Source organism: Lepidochelys kempii, chromosome 1, assembly GCF_965140265.1.
Source record: "Lepidochelys kempii isolate rLepKem1 chromosome 1, rLepKem1.hap2, whole genome shotgun sequence".
Taxonomy (NCBI): domain Eukaryota; kingdom Metazoa; phylum Chordata; order Testudines; family Cheloniidae; genus Lepidochelys; species Lepidochelys kempii.
This window is the reverse complement of record NC_133256.1, coordinates 132,609,651-132,623,421: the sequence shown is the minus strand read 5'-3', so window position 1 is coordinate 132,623,421 and position 13,771 is coordinate 132,609,651. Positions and strand designations below refer to the sequence as shown.

Here is a 13,771-nt window from a genome sequence, read left to right as displayed (position 1 = left end):
ATCCACTTACTAATGGAATCATTTTAGGTGAAACAGATCTGGAAGTTTTGTTTTTAAGAATATGCAGTAGTTTGCTATTTGTTTATAGCATAGTATGTAGAACATGGTTTAAGGTATTTTACAAATAATATTTTTAAACTGTTTTTATAAATCATTGGAAGCTGAAAATTAAATTTCCACCCCCAAAGTGTTCCGCATTCTCTATTTGTCCATACCTTTGGTTTGGTATAGGGTTGTTCTGGCCTACAATCATTTTCTTTTAATTTTGAAAACTAATCCTTTAAGAATAATTTGGAAAGTAATAGCACATGTAAATAGTTACATAATGTAAATAACAGATACTATAGAAGGGATTTTTTTAAGAAGTGAAAATATGGACCTTTCCAAATGTGACAGTTTCCATTTAAGTAAGTCTTTATCAGGGACACTATCAAGAAGAGGTAGAATATAACAAAGATCATTCAAGGTAAGACATTATATGACTCTTACATATAACTAAAGTTATGTTCTCACAGTATTTTGCTTTCTTTTCCCCCTCACTGTTTCTTGTGTTACCTTGCCATAGCTAGCTTGATGTATAACCCCTCTTTTCCCATATCTTACTTTAATCAGACCCTGATCCAGCAAACATTTACACATGTGCACAGTCCCACTGGCTTCAGTGATAATACTCACAGGCTTCATGTTAAGCATAAGCATAAGTGTTTCAGAATCAGGCCTTAGATCGCTTACAATACATTTTATACTTCCATCTATCTGGAAGCAGGAAGAAAAAGACTGTCAATGTTAGGAAATATAGCCAAGCTGTTCCCCATTTCCCTCAGGCTTTTTTGATTCCTCTTCTGAAATTTAGACATTGCTTAATCCTCTGCTACTTCTCTAATTCTATTTCCCACCTCCACCCCCAAAGGTTTCTCAGAATTGAAAAAGAAAGAAGTAGACATGAGGAAGGAAGGAAGAAAAGTTTAAAGAGAGGAAAAAGAAAAATATTTGGCATCCACTGATGTTGTACTCCAGATCCCATAATTCCTTAGTACATCTGCAACAAGTGTTTTCCTAGAAACTGTCGGTGGCAAGGTTTACTGATCTTTTGGTGAACCCTGCCTAAGTAGTGCTAAGATAACTCTACCAAGCCCAATGGCAGCCCTATTGGCTGGGTGTGAGTTAATTCCCAGTTAGAGTTCAGAATCAGCTCAGGGAAGTATTTCTAGATTCAGCTGAATTTATTTAAGCTCAGCATTCTCTGGATGCTTCCACAGTGAGAAAGACATGGAATGTGAATAAAACATAAGAGCTATTCTGTTTAGTGTATCTATTTTGTGTTTTGGAGTTTAGTGCTTGTAAAGCTGCATGAAAAGAATCCAGCCTGAAATTTTACTAAGTCTGTATCACTTTGGTAGATCAGGTCCCCTGAAATAAACCCAGAACATAGGAGAGGTTCAGTTGTGCGTTAATCCAGAGTCTCAAATGGTCTGTCAGTCTTTCCACTCTAAAAGCGTGTTGTTTTCCTTCTTCAGTTTGTCATTTGTCACTTGTCTGGAAAGAGGATCATTGTTTCATTGGAAACAATGTGCTCCTGATGCTTACTATACAGTTGAAGCCAAGGTCCTCTCTTTGGATATGACCCTGTGAGGTGCTCAACATTTTCAATGAACTCGGCACCTCACAAGATTGAGCTGATGTCACATCATGTTTAATTATAGGGGAGATGAATATGATGTCACAAAGTCTTTGACCTCAGGTGGAAAAAAAGTAACAGGGACAGATGAGCTTCTACTTTTTGTAGGTACTGGCTAGCCTGCCCAAAACTAAGGCTTCCCCATCAACCAAAGGGGGGAGGAACCATAAACCACAAGCCACAACTGAGTTTGAAGGACAAAAAATAAGAAAGCAGGGATGGGAGTGAACGTCATATGGCCAAAACAAGGGATCCAGACAGAAGCAGCAAGCAGAGTGTTACCCGAAATTGGGCCAGCTAGTAAGCTTAGGGAGGACTAATGACCCACCAGAGTCTGGCAGAAAGCAGCACGTTTATTATACTGATAGATAAGCTCAAAAGAAGGTGGTGGGGCAGGGGAGGGTGTCACACTCACACTCGCATACTCACGCTCCCAGGACAGGCACAGCACTGGAGATGTCAGGATCCTTCAAGGTAAGTGTCCCACAGCGCAGCGATGGATGGTGCGATGAAGGTAAGGCTTCCCAAGGCACGATGGAATGCAACGCAGTGAGCCACTGGCCAGGCAATCAGGGCGAAGGGCCTTCATGGGAGGTACAAGCTTGTGAGTGCACTCCTGAGCACATGGCCCCTTCCCCTTTTAAGGACCTGCTCCTCATGGCCTGTGACTAGAGATGACTTGGCCGCATCTGGTTGGTCACACTCCACCTCGGACAATGTCCATGCATTGGGTGTGTGAGCGCTGCCTAATCAGAGTGTCAGACACCTTGTCTACCTGGGAGCTCTTCTGATCTTCCAGCTGTTCAACCAGCCCATTCATCCCACAAGCATTCCAGGAGGGAGGGGGAGGAGGAAAGCCACTTCACAGGTATTCAAAGAGGGAGAGGAGAGGAGTGTAACAGACCTTTTGAGCATACAGGTTATACATAGCATAGTCATACAAAGCATACAGATCACTGCTGCTCCTACAACACTCCGCCCCTTGACCTATGATCATTACAGTAGTAGTAGTTGTTGTAGGTCACAGGTGATCCGTTGCAAACAAACCAAACAATCATAACCGGGTGAATATAACTAAAACCATTACAATTGACTAAACACCAGATATAACAAACACAAATGCAAACAATCACAATCATCATAATTGGGAATACAATAAAACCATGACCATTACAATAATTGGGTACATTGACAAACAAAATGAGGCCCAAGTTTGATGCTGCAATAGCCATCAAACAATAAAAGTTAACCCTAGCCCTTGAATACACACAACAAATAAGATTTGTAGGATTACCACAGTTGTCATGCAAGGTTAAAATGATTTGGAAGATGCATAATAACAGAGAACTTGGTGAAATTGTTGATACTTAAACTAACATTTAGTTGCTAAAATGTTGCAGAATCCCCAATTACTAACAGTTGTTCTCGAGGTCTCTGGACGGGAGGGAACAAATCCAAGACCTGAAAGACAGGGCCCTACAATCATGGGCCAAGGTCTTGCAGGTTATGGGGGCCCATGAACTACTCTTCAGGGATTGGGGAAGTAGAACCATGGTGCATAGAGGAAAGTGTGGAGTTAACAATACAAGAAAATGTAACTAACAATGCAAATGTACCAATAACAAAAATCAACAACAAAATGATTATTAGAGAGCCTAACAAAAAATAAACCTGATGCATTGGGGACCAAAGTCTTTTGGACAGGGCTGGATGTGATTGATAATTTTGTTGAAAATGGAGGAATTAGAGAGAGGAAAAGGCATTTACCCTGTCTAGTGTAGTATCCCCTCTCTCTCTGGACCCAATGCTAGCACAGGACACCCACCAGAGACAGACACAGAACATGCAACACAGAACACTGAACACAGACTTTATCTCGACACTATGACCATGGTATTTCTATAACTCTTTAGCTGGTACCAGCTCTCCTGATGTTCCAGTTCGGAGGCTGGAGAAGTGGAGTGGCGGTGATGTGCTCGGGGAGGAGGAGGAGCAAAGGTAAGCTGGGGCGGGGAGCTGCAGCAGGGCTCCCGGGGACGCAAGGTGGAAGTTTCTCCTAGGGCACGAAACATCCTTGCACCTGCCCTGGCCGTGCCCCCTGCAGGCGCAGGCCCATAGTTTCGGACCATCCTCCAGACTACTGAAACACAGTGTCTGGGGTCCAGATCCAGGGAATCCGGATCATATCAGATATCCCCATCCTAATCATCATATGGTCCCGCATCCCCCTGGGCTTTCACCCCAACGGCAGCGACCCGGGCTGAATAAGCCCTCTGGACTCTGTTCTCCTGGGCGGACCCCTCCAGGACCAGATCCTTCAGGCGGGTAACTGCCTGGCTCAGAGCAGCATTCTCCCGCTCCTCCTCTGCTGCCGCCACCTCTACTGCGGCTACAGAGAGGGAAGACACCTGGGCGCTAGCAGTCTGAGCCTGCGCCTTCCACATATCCTGTTCCTTTTCCAGCTCGTGAATTGTACTCCCAGGTGGAACCACCCCGGCATCCAGGGGTCTGCCCCTTTCTTCTGGAGCCATTCTAACAACATCCCGGGCAGTGGTGCCTCTCCCCAAGGGGGGCGTGTCTTCTCACTCAGGCTGCTTGTAGGGGTCCCCTGGTGTTCTCCAGTAGTCTCTTGAGTGGGTCCAGCTTGAGCCTCCATGAAAAAGTGGTAGGCTAGCAACCCACTGCAGGGAGAAAAGGATGCCACTGCGAAGTATGCCACTGTGGGGCAAAGGGAAGAAAAAGGTGAAGCAGCCTGAGTAAGAAGACACCCCCACCTCGGGGAGCGGCGCCAGGGTGTTGTTAGAATGGCTCCAGAAGAAAGGGGTAGACCCCTGGATGCCAGGGGCGGTTCCACCTGGGAGTACAATTCATGAGTTGGAGAAGAAACAGGATATGTGGAAGGCGCAGGTTCTGACTGTGGAAGTAGAGAATGCTGCTCTGAGCCAGGCAGTTCTCTCCTGAAGGATGTGGTCTTGAAGGGGTCTGCCCAGGAGAACAGGGTCCAGGGGGCGTATTCAGCCCGGGTTGCTGCCATTGGGGTGAAAGCCCAGGGGGGTGCAGGACAATTTGATGATTGGGACGGGGATATGTGGTATGATCCGGATCCCCGGATCTGGACTCCAGATGGCCGGACCCCAGACACCGCAGACAACTCGAACAAGTACGGTCTGCTGTGGTGGGAGCGCTCAGCTAATTTGTTTCTAAGCTTCTATCTTTCAGCCTCCGAACCGGAACATCAGCAGAGCTGGTACCAGCTAAAGAGTTATAGAAATACCATGGTTATAGTGTCGCGATAAAGTCTGTGTTGCATGTTGTGTCTGTCTCTGGTGGGTGTCCTGTGCTAGCACTGGGTCCAGAGAGAGGGGATACTACACTAGACAGAGTAAATGCCTTTTCCTTTCTCTACTTCCCCTATCTCCAACCAAATTATCAATCACATCCACCCCAGGCCAAAAGACTTTGGTCCCCAATGCATCAGGTTTATTTTTTATTAGGTTCTCTAATAATCATTTTGTTGTTGATTTTTGTTATTGATACATTTGTATTGTTAGTTACATTTTCTTGTATTGCAACTAAATGTTAGTTTAAGTATCAGCAATTTCACCAAGTTCTCTGTTATTATGCATCTTCCAAATCATTTTAACCTTGCATGACAACTGTGATAATCCTACAAATCTTATTTGTTGTGTGTATTTAAGGGTTAGGGTTAACTTTTATTGTTTGATGGCTATTGCAGCATCAAACTTGGGCCTCATTTTGTTTGTCAATGTACCCAATTATTGTAATGGTCATGGTTTTATTGTATTCCCAATTATGATGATTGTGATTGTTTGCATTTGTGTTTGTTATATCTGGTGTTTAGTCAATTGTAATGGTTTTAGTTATATTCACCCGGTTATGATTGTTTGGTTTGTTTGCAACAGATCACCTGTGACCTACAACAACTACTACTACTGTAATGATCATAGGTCAAGGGGCGGAGTGTTGTAGGAGCAGCAGTGATCTGTATGCTTTGTATGACTATGCTATGTATAACCTGTATGCTCAAAAGGTCTGTTACACTCCTCTCCTCTCCCTCTTTGAATACCTGTGAAGTGGCTTTCCTCCTCCCCCTCCCTCCTGGAATGCTTGTGGGATGAATGGGCTGGTTGAACAGCTGGAAGATCAGAAGAGCTCCCAGGTAGACAAGGTGTCTGACACTCTGATTAGGCAGCGCTCACACACCCAATGCGTGGACATTGTCCGAGGTGGAGTGTGACCAACCAGATGCGGCCAAGTCATCTCTAGTCACAGGCCATGAGGAGCAGGTCCTTAAAAGGGGAAGGGGCCATGTGCTCAGGAGTGCACTCACAAGCTTGTACCTCCCATGAAGGCCCTTCGCCCGGATTGCCTGGCCAGTGGCTCACTGCGTTGCATTCCATCGTGCCTCGGGAAGCCTTACCTTCATCGCACCATCCATCGCTGCGCTGTGGGACACTTACCTTGAAGGATCCTGACATCTCCAGTGCTTTGCCTGTCCTGGGAGCGTGAGTATGCGAGTGTGAGTGTGACACCCTCCCCTGCCCCACCACCTTCTTTGGAGCTTATCTATCAGTATAATAAACGTGCTGCTTTCTGCCAGACTCTGGTGGGTCATTAGTCCTCCCTAAGCTTACTAGCTGGCCCAATTTTGGGTAACACAGAGAACCCTAGACAGCAAGAGATGAGCTTTTAAAGAATAAAGATCTAGTTTTTAGGTAAATGTAACTGGTAATAAAAATTAGGAAAGGGAACTACAAAAAATAGGGTATGTAGGCAAAAATGTATACAAGGTCATCTTGAAGTTTTCTCTGAGGCTTCAGGGGCTCTCCCCTGTGTACATTAGGGTGACCAGATGTCCCAATTTTATGGGGACAGTCCCGATATTTGGGACTTTGTCTTATGTAGGCACCTGTTACCCCTTACCTTGTCCCGATTTTTCACACTTGCTATCTGGTCACCCTTCTGTCCATCTAAATCCTGATTTTCTAAATTACTTTCAAAATCTCAAATTCAAAATTCATTTTGAGGAAAGGATTGCCACTTGGTAAATATTTGCGTGGTACCTAACCCGTTGGGTAACTGATATTGATTGGGACCCACAGGTACTACTACAGCACAAATAAAAATCATAACACTGAAAACCTTCATAAAATTGGGGTTCCAGTGTCCCCAAGATGTTTGTAAAATTGGTGTTTATCTGGGAGTCTGAGCTGTGCTTTTTTACCTTTTTCTCAAAATTAAATTACAAGATGTATCAATATGATATAAAGATAAAATGGTGAAAGAAACTTTAAAAATTATCAGAAGAGCTAGTTGTCATGTGTGTTTCTGCGTAGGTTATTTTTCTCTTAATTTGTTTAGAATGGAATCCTTCTCATGCCATGAGAGAGATCACCCAAGACATAGCTCTTTGTTTCTCTTAAGAGTGGTAGGGGTCGGGGGATTGTGACATATTGCCTAATATCGAACAGATCAGTCACCCTCAAAATTCACTGCACTACAGGCAAAGCGGTCAAGGTAACATAAGGAATCTATTCAGTGTGTTTCTTTTCCAGTGGTGAGCTGTACAGTTTTTTGTTTTTATTTTAAATTGCAACATCCATTGAAGTTTATTGACCTCTGCTGGCCATTTTGTGGCAAGTTTTAATCCCCTAAATTTGTGGAAAAGTCTCCTCCATATTGCTTGTAAAGTGTTTTCATTTCAGCAGCTGTGATCACGTCATTTCTTGATGTTGTCAAAATGCAGCTTTATCTAATGGACTCAGAGCCCTGCACATTAACAAATGTTTGTTTATCAAATTCTGTCAGAAGCCCTGAGATGCTGCGATCAGAAGGTTCCTACTCTATGGAAGGGAGACATTCTTCCACGGACTCCAACAAAGCCTCAAGCGGAGATGTCTCCCCTTATGACAACAACTCACCGGTATTGTCTGAACGGTCGCTGATGGCAATGCAAGAAGATGTTGCCCTCAGTTCAGATAAGCTATACAAGGTGCCCGAACAGTACATGTTGGTTGGCCATTTGCAGTCTAAATCAAGAGAGCATTTGCCTGGATCATGGGCTGTGAAAGGTAAAGTAGGACCAGTACATGTTTGTTTTTCTCACATGCTGTTTATAAGGACGTGTTGTTTATTGTTTCTCCCCCTTGTGGCAGAATCGCTTCCTCCTCTTCAGACCTACTTATCCAGCAGTGTGATTTTCCGCACTGTACTTGAGCTGTGATAAAAAATAGGTCCATATAGGATCCTGTGGATCCCTCCCCTCCACATAATGGAGGATTCACTGTTGGTTGGCCTTTTAGATATGTGAGAGCATGGCACTTGTGCGGCTGGAATGGTAAAGAGTGCTATGCGTCAAGATTAATATAATGGAGCAATAGAGAGCTCTAATAATGAACAGCTGGCATCTTCCCTTCCAGGTTGAGCCATAAGGCTCTGCTCCTCAACCCATGTTGTGAGCTCTGCTGGCTGGCCCCTACCATTATGCTGCATTTGTGCTCATTAGAGTATTGCATTTCCCAAACTCTTGAAAGCTGAAGCCACCATTTAGGAAAGTAAAACACATCACACATCACTCTTCAATCCTGCCATGCTAGCAGAACAACGTGGGGGAACCTTGCACTGCCGCTGTCCTTCCCATCTTCCCAGGGGTATTCCGCACACTTTGTTACAGTGCAGGCCTTGCCCTACTGCTTGTTTGTGTAACCAAATGGTGCCCTCAGCTGTAATGATTAAATACTTTCAAGTTATAAATTCCATTTGCTTGATTATTTCTGTGAAAGTCTACAGTTCATGCTACAATAGTGGTATGCTGCCAGCACTCCAGAAGACTCTTCACATCAAAATTGCAGAGTACTTAATGGGTAAATTGAGGAAATATAGCGATCTGGAGCATGACTTTCAAAGGTCTTTAGACGCCTAAAAATGCAGACAGGTGGCCGGATGAATTTTCAAAATGCACCTAAACAGGTTAGGTGCCTAGCTCCCATTGAAATCAATGGGAGTTTGATGCCCCTAAATCATTTAGGTACTTTTTAAAAATTTCACTAGGCATCTGTCTGCATCTTGAGGCCTCCCCAACTCCTGGCTGCTGAGAGGGCTTTGTTACACACTTAAGGAAGGCCCCAATCCGAGAGTGAAAGCTCCTGGGTCTTCTCCATAGGGAGCTCATTGAAAGATTTGAGCCTAAATGATTCAGAACAAGATTTGGCTCTTTGTCTCTGGTGTACAGGAAATCCACCTTATCACTATGTTTGCTCTCTCATCTTGTGCTGCTGGATAAAGTTTTACCTTTAATTTATTTATTGTTCCATTCATGTGTTTCCATTCAGTGCTTATAAGGGATCATTTCATGTTCTTTTACTTCTTCTGTAGATGTTCCAGAGGATCATTTCAATATCTGGGGCACCTGGCATTCAACACTGAAATGTGGCTCCAAAGATCCAGGAATGACAGGTGTGACCTTTCTTTGATACTTTTTAGCCCCAGTCTGACAAAGGCTTAAGCACTTTGATATGCACTATGAACTGAAGGCAATAGGACTATTCATGGTGCATAAAATTAAACATGTGCATGCATGTTTATAAGATCAACGGTTTTCATTTGTTTATTTTTAAATGGTGAATCTTCATTCTAGACACATCTTCAGGGTTTTTTTAACAATTCCTCCGCTTCCCATTTTGTTTTTTTACTTCATTATTTTACAAATATATCAGGTAAAGAGAGGCACAACAATTATACAAATATGGCAGCATTTAAAAGTGAGCCACAAGATAAGGTAATAGAAATTCATCTCCTTTAAAGCAGAACAATAGAATTGAAAGGCAGTGTGTGCTAGGGGCTTAAGCACAGCCCTTGGAGGCAGGGGACCTGAATTCTACTCCTGACTCCACTAACTCCCTGTATACCCTGGGCAAATCACTTAACTCCCGGTCCTCAGTTTTTCTTCAATCTGCACCTACTTACCTCACAGGAATGTTGTATAATTCATGCTTTTAAAGCACTTTGAAGTTATATGGCATTATGTCAGTGCTAAGTGTTAAAGTCACCAGCTTTATACAACAGGTACAGTTCAGATAATACAGGTCCAACATCGACCTTGCCAATATAGTGCAACAAGTCAGTGGTGACTTGTAAAATGTCAGTGTGTCATATTGATGTTCTCTGCCTTATTCTGGTCCTCAGGTTCATATGGAAACATTTATGAAAGCAGCTCATTACGACCAGGACGGTGCTCTCTTTCCCAAGGGAACCTATCATTGAATTGGCCTCGGTGGCAGGGTAGTGCAACAGAATTGGACAACGGGAAGCAAATAATCAGAAGGAGTCAGACTACTGCTGCCATTCCTGAATGTAGGCCTCATCCCCCAGTTTCTCGTGTTTGCAGTACGCCACAAATTGAGGGTGGCAGGAGGAGTTCAGACCAGTCCAATTCAAGGGCTGAGCGGCATTTGACTTTTAGTAGCGCAGAGGACCTTACAGAGCATGACCCAAATGTGGGTTGTTTGCCAAGAACAGCTAAACCTTCGTACCTGAGACAAGAAGATATAAACAGAAAAGAGAGGCCACCACCCCCTTATCCTGGCCCAAAAAACCAAAGTTCTGCATTGTCCCAGCGGCCAGCTGTCTCTTCAACAGTGCATTCATTGTGGAGACTTCAAAGACCAGAAAAAAGTTTGGGGACCGTAGCAGCAGGAGGACCAGCAGCTGAATCAACTGATCAATCCACTTCCAGTCAGCAGTGGCAGCCCTTGCCGAACAAAATGGGTAAAACCTATTCCACTCCAGCCAATAATCAGAACAATAAAAATGTATCGGAGCCAGACTGGCACGATTGGCAAAGAGAGCGGTGGCAAATTTGGGAGCTTTTATCAGCTGATAACCCAGATGCTCTCCCTGAAACCCTTGTATGATCAGACTCTTACTGAGAACTGCCACCCAAGCCTACGCGTCTCTTGAATAGGGAAAGACTAGTGACGTTAGAAAACTTTTTGTTTTATACCAAGTACATTTCATTTAATTTTTTAGAAAACTTTGTTCACTTTAAATCTTTAATAGCACTGTCAAGCAGTCCATTTACAAATACAGTATGTTCCTGTTTCATAGCAAGCTTTTGAGAGAGAAAAATGAGATGAACATTTCAGTGTAACAACTCTGCATGCACAAACCGTGTGTAAGATAAAACTAGTGCTTTGGTGTTGCTAAGGTGTATTTATATGTCTGCAGTTTTGATGATTGTATAGTCTGGGTTATGTATGATAATCATATAGTATGTTTTCGTAAACAGATGACAATCAATTAGGACTGACTTTTTTTAAAACAAATCACTGCACTTACTTATGTTACCATAATATGCGTTGGAATTCTATAGAAAGTGCACAAGCTGGTTTCTGTGCTTTTAAACAACTTGTTAATGGGGGGCATTGTCCTTCTGTTCACTGCCTATAAAAAACACTAAAATAGAATGAAACATGAAAAGCCATATATTTTATAAGGGTAGTAGTAAGCTAGGGGGGACATTATTTACCAAATATTTTTTTCTTATAAATGTAAGTTTGTGAACAAAATTAAAATTTGATACAATGTTATAAAAGAATATTTTTTTAGATTCTGTTCAGAAGCAGTTCAGCTAATCAATCAAGAGTAAGTTTGTGCCTAAACCAAACTAACAGACTTAGTGCAAAAATTCACCCTCCCATTCTAGAGCGACTACAATCTTATATATACAGTATATAATATATAATATATATTTATAGGTGTATGATTTTATATATTTTAAAACAATGAACTGGAATCCAAAATTTAAAAAAAAATGAAATAAGGCATGTAATAGAAAGAAATATGGCTTTTTCTTTTAAACAACAAAAAAACAAAGCAATCGAAATAAGCATTTAAATGTATTTTCATAAAGGAGTCACATGCAGTGTTTTAGAAATGAGTACGACATTTGGAGAAGTTCACAGCTTTGTGTATAAATATTGTGCCAAAATTTGGGGAAATGTTTTTTTTCTTCAATAACTAACTATATGTTACATTGGTAAATGTCGCTGTTACACAAGTGCTGGTGTTATTAAACTGCAAAAATGTTTATGACCAGCAGGTGGCAATGTACTTCAGTATTTTAAGAGGATTTTTTTTTTTCACATAAGGGAAAATGTATCATATAAAAAGATTTTTATAAAACATGTTAGTCTTAATTTTAATGAAGCTGAAGACTTATTCAATGATGTTGTCTTGAAGTTCTATCTTGTGCCATAACGATGGAATAAAAAGCTAAACAAAAGCATTGCAGTATTTTTTGCTCTTTTGTTGTAATAATGGTTATAATAAAACCCCACAAATGTCAGTGATTTTTATTATCATTATTGGGTAAAAATTTCAAAAGCACCTAAGTTACTTAGAAGCATTTTCAAAAGTGACTTAGTCTCATTGAAAATCAGTAGGACTTGGTTCCTGTATGCCTTCACAGCCAATAGACACTGTGGCTGGCCCATGCTGGCCGACTCAGGCTCACAGTGCCCGGGCTGTGGGACTGTTTCATTGCTAAGACTTCTGGACTTAGGCTGGAGCTTGAGCTCTAGGATCCTGTGAAGTGAGAACATCCTAGAGCTCGGGCTCCAGCCCAAGTCCAGAAGTCTATACAGCTGCGAAACACCCCCACTGCCCAAGCTCTGTGAGCCTGAGTCGGCCAGCATGGGCCAGCCATGGGTTTTTCTTTGCTATGTAGACATACCTTTAGACTCCTAAATCCGACACATAACTCTGGCTTAACTCAGTGTAACTAAATGGATTTATGCAAGGTTTAAGCTGGTTCAAGTACATCCGTATATGAGGTTTATATAATTATAACAAGATCAATTTAAAAAGATTTAATTAAAGCAGAGCAACTTTTCTAATGTTGATCAGGTCTAACTGTGGTTTTAAGGTACTAACTTTAGGCACCCAAGTTTGAAAGCTTTGAGGCATTAATATAAAGGGAGGTTCACTCCCAGTCTAAGTCAAGTCAATGGGAAAACATCCATTGTCTTCACTGGGTCTTGAGTTTGGGCTTTTTCTTACACACGTATGTAAAACTAAGTGACCAATCAAAGCACACCCTGTGATGCTGAAATTGCAAAAGATAACCATGATTTTTTTTTTTTGGTTCTAGAATCTTGTATTTCAGCAGGTGCTCAACTAGTGTACACATGGCACAAAACCATGAATGTGTGAGGGAGCAAGGCCGCCAGTGTGTCTGTAATACTCACTTCTGAGTCAGTAGTTTGACTCCAGCCCAGGTCATTAGCAACTCAAAGTTAGCATCTGATGGGTGGGTTGGTGCTCTTTGGGAAAAGGGTTGATAGTGTGTGAACAGACCCAGAGAAGCCACCTTCACCTTTAGCAATGAACTGTCTTCTCTCTTGTAAAGGGGCAACCGTTCTGGTCAGGGTTAAGACATGTAGGCAGTGTGGGGCTATGCCTGTACTGTTGATCCTAATAATACCTAGCTCTTGTATAGCACTTTTTATTAGTAGTTTTCAAAGTGCCTGCCTTTACTCAGGTGCATATTCCCAATGAAATTAATAGGAATACCTACCAGAGTAAAGGTGAGCAAGATTTGATCCATTGGAGATACCTAAAAGACTGCAATCCCTGATGCTGTCAGGCGGGCTGTCTCCTCTCACGAACACTACATTTAAATAAAAAATCTGAGTTTCCAGTAACCAGACCTTCTGAAACAACATCAATCTGTCGAACTGCATTGCAACTGTGAGCGGGTGGTCATAGAGACAGATTCCTGCTTATAGACTGGGTGCAGCTATAGGGCACGTGCTTGTTGTTAAATGTGAACTGTGAGCAGAAGTAAACCAAAAATAATAGGAAAGAGAATGAAATATGAAAAGAGACTACATATGGTGCAGAGACACAATAGGAAAATGGCTTCAACCAGCCAATTCAAGAATTTTAGATAGCCCAAAGCCACCCCACACTTTACTGCTGTCAGCTGTATTCTATAGATGAAACCTCAGCTCAGGTCCAATAATAGCATCATCTATCCTGTGAGAGGGACTTGTGTTATAGAAATCCAGTCCT

At 42.3% G+C, this 13,771-nt stretch overlaps 1 protein-coding gene across 4 annotated transcripts in view; it reads left to right on the top strand.

The window, feature by feature from the left end:
* Positions 1-11,956, top strand: part of ARHGAP6 (Rho GTPase activating protein 6) — a 500,241-nt gene extending 488,285 nt beyond the window's left edge. For all 4 annotated transcript variants that reach the window (XM_073354775.1, XM_073354791.1, XM_073354779.1 and 1 more), the window contains 3 exons: positions 7,508-7,770; positions 9,074-9,154; positions 9,884-11,956. In XM_073354775.1, coding sequence (XP_073210876.1) covers positions 7,508-7,770; positions 9,074-9,154; positions 9,884-10,611 — 1,072 coding nt within the window. In that variant the 3' untranslated portion in view covers positions 10,612-11,956. The remainder of the gene's footprint in view (positions 1-7,507; positions 7,771-9,073; positions 9,155-9,883) is intronic.
* The last annotated feature ends 1,815 nt before the right edge of the window (positions 11,957-13,771 follow it).